The sequence below is a fragment of the Mycena indigotica genome (genome assembly GCF_014461135.1).
Source record: "Mycena indigotica strain 171206Taipei chromosome Unknown Mind.scaff0004, whole genome shotgun sequence".
Lineage (NCBI taxonomy): Eukaryota > Fungi > Basidiomycota > Agaricomycetes > Agaricales > Mycenaceae > Mycena > Mycena indigotica.
The window spans coordinates 631,412-643,533 of record NW_023503003.1 but is presented as its reverse complement, the minus strand read 5'-3'; the positions used below and the strand labels follow the sequence as shown (position 1 = coordinate 643,533).

At 52.9% G+C, this 12,122-nt stretch overlaps 3 protein-coding genes across 3 annotated transcripts; all 3 read right to left on the bottom strand.

Annotated features, from left to right (window-relative positions):
• Positions 1–614: 614 nt before the first annotated feature.
• MIND_00412200 (F-box domain-containing protein) lies at positions 615–2,051 on the bottom strand (the record flags this gene model as incomplete). Its single annotated transcript, XM_037360944.1, has 1 exon — positions 615–2,051. The coding sequence occupies one exon, from the start codon at positions 2,049–2,051 to the stop codon at positions 615–617; it is 1,437 nt and encodes a 478-aa protein (XP_037221236.1).
• A 461-nt stretch (positions 2,052–2,512) lies between these two features.
• MIND_00412100 (uncharacterized protein) lies at positions 2,513–4,532 on the bottom strand (the record flags this gene model as incomplete). Its single annotated transcript, XM_037360943.1, has 11 exons — positions 2,513–2,779; positions 2,829–3,111; positions 3,157–3,173; positions 3,227–3,358; positions 3,405–3,509; positions 3,575–3,670; positions 3,722–3,814; positions 3,867–3,941; positions 3,989–4,124; positions 4,163–4,404; positions 4,452–4,532. 11 exons carry the CDS (start codon positions 4,530–4,532, stop codon positions 2,513–2,515), a joined length of 1,527 nt encoding a protein of 508 aa, XP_037221235.1.
• Positions 4,533–5,252: 720 nt separating this feature from the next.
• MIND_00412000 (uncharacterized protein) lies at positions 5,253–7,460 on the bottom strand (the record flags this gene model as incomplete). The annotated part of the gene is made up of 4 exons (XM_037360942.1): positions 5,253–5,788; positions 5,839–5,983; positions 6,035–7,357; positions 7,407–7,460. The coding sequence occupies 4 exons, from the start codon at positions 7,458–7,460 to the stop codon at positions 5,253–5,255; spliced, it is 2,058 nt and encodes a 685-aa protein (XP_037221234.1).
• Positions 7,461–12,122: the final 4,662 nt, after the last annotated feature.

The window sequence follows — 12,122 nt, the reverse complement described above, 5'->3', positions numbered from 1 at the left end:
CGTCCAAGAGCAATACACGAACAACATCATCGACATCTATACCCAGCAGTTGACCGTTCTCCTGGCCAGCCCTGCACACGGCTGGTCGGATGCGGAGCCTCTAGTGACACTGTTCAACTATGGTGTGGTGCCGACGACGGTTTCTGTTCTCACAACAGCTGACTTCGAGAGGATGCTCGGTGATCATGATGCACAAGGACTCCAGGACGACGCGCCTACCCGGCAGCGACAACAAGCCGCCTGGCGGCTGCTCGTTGAGAGAGCAAAAGCCTCACGTGGACGACTGCACCTGCACGTTGTCGAAATTCTGGAATACGGGGCGTCACAATACTTGGTCATCCCACTGCGCTGCTCAGACGGTGATTTGTGTGCACGTCTAGAAGTGGTATTCACAAAGATAAAGGCGCGCTCGTCGAAGGGAGAGGAGATCAGGCCAAGCTTGCATTTTTTGAATGATGAGGACGTAGATGTCGGATTTCATTGAAGCAGTACACCATTATGCAAATTAGACTGAATGAAAATGTTGGGAGCTTAATTAACGATCTCGCCCTCGCCAATACGTTTTGTTCACGAAAAGCAGCGCATTGCGCGAGCCTCTCCGTCTTGCACAGAATCTATATATGCCCACCGGGATCCGGTCCCTGGGCCTCCCGTTTTTGCATTTGATCATCCCACTCATCGAGACTCTTCTCCACATCCTCTTGGAAAGACGCGGTGCCGTACCCAGCGAGCCAATACAGAACCACCACCAATTGCGCCTCCTGTCGGTGTTGAAGCAGTTGCATGAGCGCGGATGTGGTGAAAGCCGCCCGCGAGCCAATGCTCAGGCCAGACAGTGCAGGGACCAACGCCGGCTGGTGCAGTTTGACGGCAACGAACAGGTCATCCGTGACCAGGGCGGGAACATCGCTGTCCGCATTGTCGCGGATGTAAAGCGACGTGAGGAGCGGGACAGCGCCAAGGACGGCAAGGAGCTGAGCGGTGGACAGACAAACGGTCACAAGGTCCAGGCTGGTAAGTGATTGGCCAGATCGTTGCAGAAACGCGAGCCCCGAGACGTGTGGCCAGACAACCGGTGTACGGCTGGCCGAAATGCGGAACGAAGACAGCTCGGGCAGGGCGAGCGAGTCAAGGATGACACCAACAGCATTTCCATCGGAATCCCATGTTGAGTGGTGCGAAATTTGCGTGATGGAGAGTTTCCCAAGAGTGCTCGTCACGCGCCGATGAAACAGTGCCCCATCGCTGTGGAGCACCTTGCGGACGTCATGATTAAATGATGACAAGACTGCAAGATCCAGTCCCGCGGCAGAAGTTAGGTGAGGTACAATCTTGAGGATGAAGGGCATATCAGCGTAACGTAGAGAGCAGACAAATGTCGATAAAAGCGGAGCAAGATCATCAATGCTAGGCAAAGCACCAAATATGGACAGAAATGAGAGCCGAGGCGCGTATTGAGTGGAGAGGAAGTCGAGGCTGTAGCCTGGTTGTCGAATTGCTGAGTGGGCGCGCGCCGCGCGCCGCTTATACGGAAGCTGCAGCGAAAGGGATTTCAGTGATGGGAAGCTCACACCTTGGAGGAGGTCAAGCATGTCGTTATTCATTGAAAATCTGATGTTGTGCCAATGAGCGGCCCAAAGCGTCAAGATCTGGATGAAATGGCGGGGATGGAGGCCGTACGGGGAGTACAATTCGATGCGACGAGGGCTGTTCCGCCCCCGACCAAGGACTTGGTTGAGCAGACTAAGCATCCAGTTGTACTCACTGCGCGGGTCTGAGATCAAATCTTCCTCCGGAAGGTCGCGGAAGCAGCGGAGATCGACAATGATAGTGTTCCAGAGGGTCGGCGTGCTCCGGACGACACGCCGGACCCAGTGGCAAGTCTGCGCCAATAGAACGAGCTCTCCCCCAGCAAGAACTTGACAGGATTGCAATGCGGTTCTCGAGGTGTCGGAGTGAATTTCAATGCACTGGTTCGAGCAATAGCTCAAGATCTCCGTAATGAGCTCAAGCGGGAGGGTGGCAAACAGCGATGGCGGTGAGTGGACCATGGTCGTAGTACCGCCAAAAGGGTGGCACTTCAGTGTCTATGGAGGATAAGCGTAGATCTAGGCGCTCAAAGGACACTGACTATCTCAGCGCTGCAGGCGGCGGAGCGAGTGGTGGAAGAGGGAAGAAAAGTTTTGACGTAAAGATTGATGTCACTCGGTCTGATCCGGTGACACGTCATCCACTTATCCTTTCCCTTCATGTCGACAGCGCCAATTCTTTGTTTCCATTGGAGTGAGAAAAGTGAGAGGATAGGCCCTGCACGGTCAGCGGCTCAAGTTTTGCAGCGCGGCCTGAGCGGGCGGTCAGGTCGCCGTCCAAGCGCGTGCGTCGTCCGAGTCAGCCAAGTTAGCTTTCTCGCTCCTTGCCTCCTACTAATTTCACCGCTCATCCTAGCTCGCTTGCCACTTACGATTTTCTAATCTATTACGACTATACAAGCGTAACACTGCTCTACTGCAACTCAAGTTCTAGGTTTCTTCGAGCCCTCACCGATCCCCATTTCTGCGGCGCGCTTTGCCGGCACGACCGGAGGTGGCTGTTGGCCGCTCCGAGACAGGCGGCCTTTCAGTGCATCACACAGCTTCATGTTATACCCCACGAGCTGCAGCCCCATCACCTCAATGTCGATAGTCCCACTCGGGAACCGCTGCTTGATCAGCGGCGTGATGTCGATGTCGTCCTGGGTCGTCTTCATACCAAAGGCCACCTCGAGGATGGCCGCGTCGGGCTGGCGGAGCTTCAGCTACAGGTCAAACAGCGAGGCAACACACACGCACGACGGAGCGGGGAGGCTTGGTCCCGGGCGGGTAGGCGGCCCGGCCCAGGTCGTGGCAGAGGTAAGTGCCGGCGTAGGCTATCACGTCTTCGTATGTGCGCTCATTCTGGCGGGTAACGACGACGAAAAGCTCGCGCGTGCTGCCTGCAAGGACCGCGAGGTCAGAGCCGTCCTCCCATTTGCATCGGGTGTCATTGTACCGTGCGCTCGGGGCAAACGCAATGTAGTTGCGCGGCGCACAGGACAGCAGGCGGTGCGGTAAATATAGGACGTTGTTCATGAAGCTAAGTAAAATGGTTAACTATGATAAGGAAGCACTATAAGCATACCTTTGCGTCGACGGGTCCTGGCAGAAGTCAATACTTGAGCCATCGAGACGACAAGTATGTTACAACTCACCTGAGCCAAAAATGCAAAGAGATTGTCTGTTGCGCAGTGGATATCCTCTGACCGTGCCACAATAACCTTGTTAGCCTGTGGCACGAGCTTCTGGTTGAGACGGTTCTTGCACTGATTAATCGCACGCGTGATCTATGGCTGAATCAACGCAGTAGGCAGATATCAAGGCGCTCCTCACGTTGCGCTCGCCGATCAGACCCTCATTCACTTTGACCAGGCGCTCCTTATCCTGTCTGAGGGTGGCGATCTGCCGCTTCAAGTTCGCAGCCTCCACTGTGACAGCCTAGGTAGAAGCGAGGGTGAATAACTGGGAGCTGACTCGGCGGAGGCAAAGAGGACAAAACGCACAGTGGTTTCTACACCCGATAGAACAGCCTTCTCGTCGCGGAACTTGCGAATCTCCTGCATGAGCTCAGCAATCTCGGCTTGTTGCTGAACCACGGTCTGACTAGAGTAAGCGCTAGAGTCTGGCCAGAGGACGACGCCATTACGCACTTTATTCAACTCCTTTATCTGCGCCTTCCGTTTGGTGCTTTTGGCCTTCAGCACATCAACGGCCACCAGACTTGAGGCTTCACGTTCGTGTTTCTGCCGTAGCGCTCAGTCTGCATTCAGGGCAAGCGCGTGCAACGAAACACACCTGGTCCAACTGGTCTTGCAACTCGGAGTTCTTGCACCCTAATGCTTTGCTCTCCTTCTTCGCGATCGTCAGTTCCTACAAGCATAAATGGATGCGCTGAAAGTCTCCGGTATAGACTGTACCTTCTGTGCTTCCTGCTTCTGGGAAGGTAGCGTTGAGCATGGTGCGGTATTGAACATAAACAACCCGTACCTCTGCAGCTGCGGTAGCGATAGCATCCAGCGACTTGCGGAGCGCTGCGTCCAGATGACGTGCCACCTTCGCAAAATAGACATTTAGCCAGAGCTACCGTCTACGGATGCCAACAACTTGCCTTGTACCACGCTTCTTTACTCTTCCTCTCGTCGTCCCGGCTGCGACGCGGGCGCATCGGGTGAGGGTGGAGCAGGGTCGCTGATGCTCCCTCTTCGTCCGACTCTGCCTTCTGGAGGGGAAAATACTCAGTGCAATTGTAAAAGTGAATCGCAAAACATGCCATCTCCACGTCAGAGTCGTCAGAAACCTCCAGCACAGCGATGGGCGGCGCATCGCCTTTCGTCTGCAGCTCGTCAGCCCTGCCTCCCGTTACTGCGGCTGTCAGCGCACCAAGGCGGCGGCCAGCCTGCCGTCCACACTGTCGATGAGCGCTTGCGAGCGCTGGAAAAAGGCCGCCTGGTCGTCTTCCATGAGGGGCGGGGAGGGGACTCGTGATGGTGAGTGGAAGAGGGCGAAGAAGCTTCAGGGTCGTGAATCAACGGCATTCTTCCTGGGTTCTTCCCGCGGCATCTGCCGAAAACAAGCTTTGACGCGCCGGCGCGGCCCTGCAATTGAAGTAAGTACCGTAAGTGTGGGTTTTTCCAAAGGGTTTTTCGGTGGCGGGTGAGAGCTGAAAGGATCTCTCACCCAACTCTCACCTCCCATAAGCAGGTTGGCGGCCGCTCGAGCGCTTGCAGTGAGCCTCGCGATGGCGAGGAAGAAGAGAGTTGTGGGCGGCGACGGCGCTTGTTGGCCACTTGGGAGCCCGCCTCCATGTAGTACTGCCCGGACAACCATTTGACCCAGTAGATGAGCGAGCGGGGTGCACCGAAAACCATCTTTGCCTATATGCCTGCTCGTCGTCAGAGGAGAAGGGTGTTCGGCTTGGCACTGACGTGGCCATCACGTCATCGGCTACCTCCGACCCTCTTCTGTTCCATCCGGTTTCCTCCGAGTCTGCCATTGGACGCGCCAGCCGCACGCTCAAGACAATGATTGTCAGAATCTAACGACCAGCTCAGGCGACGCATGACATACTGCAACATAGAGTCGTAGCTTCACAGTCCGGTACAAGATGATATGCATAAATAATTACATTTTGTAATTGATAAATTAGTGAAAACAAGATTCAACTTCACGCAGCTCATAGCCCTAAAATGCCTTTTGATAGAACCACTGAAAGTCTTCTGGTACCTTCACGCTTTCCCAGCGCCTGCGAAATCCCTCAAGCGTGACACCCCCACTCTTCTGTTCTTCCTGACGCAGGAAATCCCTTCCAGTGTCGATCAGGAATTGGCGGTCTCCGCTGAAACAAAACGGCATCACCACGAACTGTGCTGCGTTGCCTATCGCGAACCGCAGCACGTGCAGCTCCATCCGATCACTGCACTCCTCCGCGCGGGCGAGCCAGGCGTCCATCGCTCCCGCCGGGAAGTACTCACGAATCTCCGTCAACGGCGAGTCAGAGTCCACCGTGACGGCGCTGAGCGCAAAAACAAGAGGGCCTATGCCCCTCTGCCAGTTATGGTTCGCGAAGTCGACCACAACAAAGTAGGGAGTGGGGGTTGTGCGGCCAATGGTGTGCATGGCGATCGCAAAGTAGTACCCTGCGGTGTGGTTTTGGTGATGATAGGTCATGGCTGCATGCATATCAGCCAGTTCGGGGAGCGAGAATCTCAGTGCGGTTGCTGCAAGGGTTATAAGTGGACTTAAATCGCCGGTAGGGTTCGACACAAACCTTGGGCGGTCACCAGGAACGTCAAACATGTTGCACGGTGCATTCCCTGCCTCCAATCGAAGCGCTGGCAGTCCGACGAGCAATATAACGACACTCTGCAGTTTGCGCAGCGTCTCAGCTGGGCTTTATTCGCAATCTTCAAGCACTAGGTATGATTAAATCAGCCATATTTTCGCTGCAAAAAGGCCAAACAAACCTTGCTCGAATTACAGATACCATAATTTGCCTGGTTCAACGCACGAGCGGCCACTTGCGGAAGCGAATTCACCTGTACCATATCAAGCAGCTGGGAAGAATACTTCTGCGAGGGAGAGTTAAGGAACTGAGTCGACGATAAAAGCTGGTGGATATCGGCAAATGAAGTTTGAAGCAACTGGTTGATGGATGAAAAAAGTGTTGCCGGGCAGAGAACCTCTTTGATTATATCGTTCACTGCATCGGCAACGCTCTCAGGCTTTCGTCCGTCATCTCGACTGCTAGCGCGCACCAAGACAGAGATGAGCTCGTGGCGCAGCGCAATGCGAACCGAGCGACGGCTGCGGATAAGAAGCAGTCCGAGAATGAAGATAGCATCGCGCATCACCGTGCCCCAGCCATAGATCTCGCCAGAAGTGTAGCGAGAGGTGTCGTACGCCACGAGGCGATGTGCCATGCGTACAAGGGTCCGGGGGTTCAAATATGACAAGAAAATTTCGATAAATGGACCTGGCTGTGCACGTGTTGCAGACTCAGGAGCATGTCCTGGCACAAGGTTGTTGATAGAGCCGATCGTGCCCCTGATCTGAGTGAAGACGCGATCAGCGGGGCTCCATCTTGCCCTGAGTGGTCGGCGTTCAAGCTCCTTGGCATATATGCGAATATGGGATGCAAAGAGTCGCGCAACATCATTCAGACTCCCTCCCACACCTGAAATGATTTCATCTAGGGAGCCACGCGGAAGATTGAGAAAGGCGCATGAGAGGTCAAGGTCTTCTGGGATGCGGTCGCTTGACTGTGCCAGTCGCAGGCTCCAGTGGCGGAAGACTACACGTAGGAAACCAGGTTCTCGAATGGCAAAATTGGCATCGTTTGGGGAATGGATGTTGAATGCAGTGACGGTAAAGCGCAATAGTGAGGCAATGATGGACGACTCGTTGCAGCTGTGCTTATGGCAATATGAGGCAGGGATGAGAGCCCAATTCTGCTGAACGAAGCAAGCCCAGCGCCAAAGACGTGGCCATAACTCTCGATATGGCAATTGGACCTGATCGCCATGGAACCACTGCGCGTGGTCTAACCGTCGTTGCACTTCCATAGCCTTGGCAGAGCCAGAGAGGGCAAGGAAAGCCGCGTGCAAAGCGAAACCTTCTAATGGAGATGGACTCTCCAGCGCAGTTGGGGGAGGAATACGAGCCGGATCAAGAAATATCCAGTACAGCGGCAGAAGCAAGATATGAGATCGTGGGTCGGCATGAATCAGTGCCTCGAATTGGGCAAAGTCGTGTGGTTCAGATGACGTGGCAAGCAAGCGGGCAATACTCTGGGTGGCATCATCAGTCAAAGCTGATTCATACATATTGGACACAAACTCGGAATCGGGCGGGCAAGCGATTGAGATGGCGTTGTTCGAAAGCGTCGTGCATTTTTCGATGGTGGTCGTCAAGAGCAAGCCGGGAAGTCACGCGGTCACCATCAGGCAACGAGTGATGTCGTGGCTTATGCGGGTCTTGCTCTGACCGATGACGCGGTAGTGAATGTTGATTCACAATAAAGCCATATTTACACTGAGATATTTGGTTCGACTTTACCGGCGGCAGTTCAAGTAAGCTTTCGAATACACCGTCAGCATGCGACGAGTCGCGATTCAGCAATGGCGCCATCCCGCGGGCCGCCAGACAATGTGGCAACTGTTTGGGCAAAGACTATGAGGTACATACTAGCTCCAAAATTTAACAAGTAAACTCACTGAACGGAGGGTTTGTCAGAAACCAAGGTGACGCTCCGGAGGCTGGAAGGATGTCCCGTTCAACGTTGAGGAGGTCGGTAACTGGTGATCGCTCTAATGAGTCTATCGAACAGTTGCGTAGATCCCCTGTTTCTCCAAACAATCAGTTGTCGCCTTGCCTTCGAAATCCAAGTACAAATTACTGGCGAACGAAACGTTCCAGAGAAGTCAGAACCATAGTGATCAACGGACAGTGTAGAGACACACCTGACTCCATGCGTAGCGGCTTTGCATATTCGCGCGTAGATTCCACAGACGTTCAGTGCGCCGTGAGAGCAAACGCGCCAAAATAGAGTGCTAGTTTGAAGTGACATAGGGAGTTCAAGCCCAGTGAAAAGTCGGTGAGGTGTGGTGAGATTAAACGGGAAGAAATGAGCTGTCAAGAGAGTCACCCAATAGATTACGCATATTTACGCTTTTGCCCAAAACACCGTTATGTAGTGCTATGATTTGTGATATTTTGTAGATAGACTCAATCCATCTCGTTTCACCCTCGCAATTTGCGCATACATGTCATGGCTGGGTGATACTTGGCGAGATGGTACGAGATGGTTTCTGCAAGTTGACAGGCATGGATTGCGATTGAACGAGATGAAAATTCGATGAAACTGCGACTAAAATGAATGTAAAATACAAATTCCCTGCTTTTGAAATCCTTTCTGAACCGCTACACAGTCTTCTCTGCAATCTGCTCCATCTCGATAATACGCTGACTGATCACAGTAGCTGCAGGAAGGACAACGGGCTTCGGCTTCATGGTTTTCTGCAACAGATTCAGTCTCAAGATGGTGCACAACGGAGAAAACAAACCAGCTCTTTCAAATATGCATCGTAGATCTAGCCCCGAGTTTATGAGCAAATATTGTCCAACCCACCAGGGCTACGTACCTTGACCCGATGTGGTTCATCGACTTTGAGGCGGTTCCATTCCACCTTATATTCAGTTTCCGTGCAGGGTGTAGTCGCGCAGTAGATGATGGAATGAACAGAACTGCTGAGATGAGTGCAAACAAGCCCATAGATTGGAAGACTTACCGCGCGCTCATAATCTTCGTGTCGAGCGCGGGACGCGTAGGTGGGGGGAAAAGAGCTGGAAGCGCCACTTGCGGGTGCTTTTGACCCCCAAAATCACTCTGGAACAGTTCGGACCGGGCCGTGGCCGGCCGGAGGCCCCGAAACACGACATGGGACGTGTATGAGCTCAAAACGCTTGCTGAAGCAAAACGCGAGAGACTGAGACGTCTCAGTATGCATTAAGGGGGTAGATTGAAGCGGGATGAGACGAAACAAGCGTCTGAAACTGTCTCAGAGCAAGACATGTGACCGGCAGCCGCGGCCAGGGATTATGTAAGGCTGTGACGGCCCTAGGTATATATTCGCGCTGTATTGTAGCATAGGCCCCAGAATACAACGTGCCCCCCATAGCAGTTCTATTGCTCCCCATAGTGGAAAGTTGAACTTGCTACCCTCAAGAACACCTACGACGACGACGAACCTCTGATTGTTGAACGAGTATTGATTTGTTTTACAGGACATTGGAGTGCTAGCTTGATGTGAAGACATGAAGATGGGGAAACTATGCTCAGATGCGCTTCCCTTTATGGAACGTCGCCCTCTTTGGATGGAGCGACCCATATTGGAGTTGTTTATGCCATTTATGGTGTGGCAACTGATGCTCTTGATGCTAGTTGTTCTTCCCTCAATGATGAAGACAACAAAGGGACCAGGTAATGTATCTATTTTCAGCAACGACATACCAGATGTGACTGTGACTGTGACCACTACCATTTTGGGTTTTGGTGTTGGTTTTGGGTTGGGATCATTTTGGAGTGGGTTGTTGTTGTGGGGATGTTTGGCTACAAGAGGCATGCTCTGTATGTCATATCTGTCCTATCCTACATCAACACCTCCTTCCTCTCCACCCAACTCAACATCATCATCATCATCAACAAGACCACCACCAACACCACCTTGCACACCATCAACACCAGCAGCACACTTCCCATCATCAACATCATCACTGTCATCAGTGATACCATCACACTCACATCACCTTCACCTCCTCAACTTGTTCATCATCATCTTGCTCTTATGGGTTGCAGCATGGATATACTTTCCATGGAGCCCTGAACACACAGACCTTGATTTGGGTGTTTTGGTTGTTTGTGGAGTTGTTTCTGCATTCACCATTGCTCGCATTTCATGCGTTTCATATGGAGCCCACCGCGAGGGGCTCATCCACAAGAACAATCATGATGATCCCAAGTTGAAATCTCTCCCAAACACCCCCTCCAACTCTTTTCAACCTCAAGACTCTGGCAGTCACCCTTCCCACTCAGTTTCTGCCCTCTCTGAATTTCTCTTAAAATATTCACAAAAATATCCACAAAAATTAGAAAAACCACAAAAATCAGAAAAACACTCAGAAAAATATGTTAAAATATCAGAAAAATATTCCGAACTTCTTGCTTCTGATAAATTATTATTTTCCAATGGGTTGCAGGACAATTCTATCTCTGTATTTATGTCAGGCCACTCCCAAATACCCCGCCCAAGACAGCAACCAGGCCATGCAGGGCATGGTGCCGCAGCCCCGGCTCCCAAGCCTGCCCCTCTGTTCCACATTCCGAGACCCTGGGAGGCTCACCGGCCAACATTCGGATCGGATTCGACTGACGATCTTGCCGACTTCCTCGAAAACGTGGCAACGATTTTCGAACTCGGCAGCCTTGCCGGACAACAAGAGCGGAAGGTCTTGATGACTAGCTATCTGCCCACCAGGAAGCGCGAATTTTGGCGCGAACTGAAGACATACGCACCGGTCTACTCGTACAACGCATTCGAAAAGGAGGTTCGAGAACTCTATCCCGAAGTAGCACGGAGGCAAAATGGAAAACTTGAGGATTTGACCGAGTTATGTGTGGAATATGCGGGAGTGTTGCTCAAAGAGGAAGGGCGGCTACGCCGCTTCGGACGGCAGTTCCACGTTTTAGTGAAGAAACTACAAACAGCGCCGTCAGTTTTGACGAATCGCGAAGCATGTCGACAGTACCTGTGTACGCTGGCTGCAGCATCCGCAAACCAAGTCCGTCAGGGATTAATAGACCTACGAGTTGGTCGATTGGTCCAAGAAGAACTCGGTCTTCGTGTCACAGCACCAGACAGGCGTCGAGAAGACCCACATTCACTGGAAGAAGTGATTCAGGTTGCCGAGCGATTAGCAGCGATGGGAACTGTCGACTTACAGGATACTGCCAACATCAACGAAGAGATCTCCCTACCGGAGTTTGATGATCCGGAGCGAATGAACGAAGATCGTGGGCGGTTCCACCTGGATGTTGAAGTCGGCGCAGGAGATGCAAGCAGCAGTCGGCCAGCACTCAAACCACAGCTGGGAGAAAATCGCAAGTACGCACCGGCGGTACCGACAAACCACGGACAAAGGCGAGCGAGTTCCAAGTTTCGCGATGCTCAAGGAGCGGGCCCAGTGTTGCCAACGGCGAATGTTGAGGTCAAGGACACAACGGAGAAGCCACCGGTGTACCGAGCGCGACCGCGAGACCCAGTTGTTGCCAATCCGGGCACATTCGGCGACCGAAGAAGTGAAGCTATAAAGCTCGAGCAGCATTCTGAGAAACAGAATCGTCGGCCAGGATTTGGGGCTCGCGATCAGGAAAGAACAGGACGCACCATCCATGTGCCAACAAGAACGAGACCATCTATTGTCAATGGACACGACAGTCAAACGAGCCTCCCGCGGGAGCAACAGTCAGGCACGGAAACCGACATTGGGTTCAACTGGGAGGAAGGTGGCGGCCAGCTTCCGCAGCGTCTCGCGAAGGTCCGGACATGGAGCCAGGACGGCCAGGGAAATGAAGCGATAGCGTATTGGGGTTTCAAAAGCCAAAATGGGTCGGATCTGACCAGAGTTGAGCCCGGAGAAGGACGATTGAGCCCGCAGGAGAACAGACTAGGTCGTACGGCGACAAGTGCTGCTTGGAATGAGGGCCGTCAGAACAAGATTGGCCGCCTCCACAAGGAGATCGAGGAGTTGCAGGTGTATCTCAGAAATACGCAGGATGTGGAGGAGTCGGCCTGGAAAATGATTCAGCAGCTGCAGAGTGGCAGCTACGCTTTGCCAAGAGACTTAGACGAGAAGACTAACTCAGCCCTCGGATTTCTTGAAGATTCGCAGGCGCGAATGCGAGATGCGGTGGAGGATATTCAGGAACGGTTGAGCCGGCTGGAAGAAGCCGAACGGCGACGAAATCGTGCATTTGGCGATGTGGAAGACGAACTG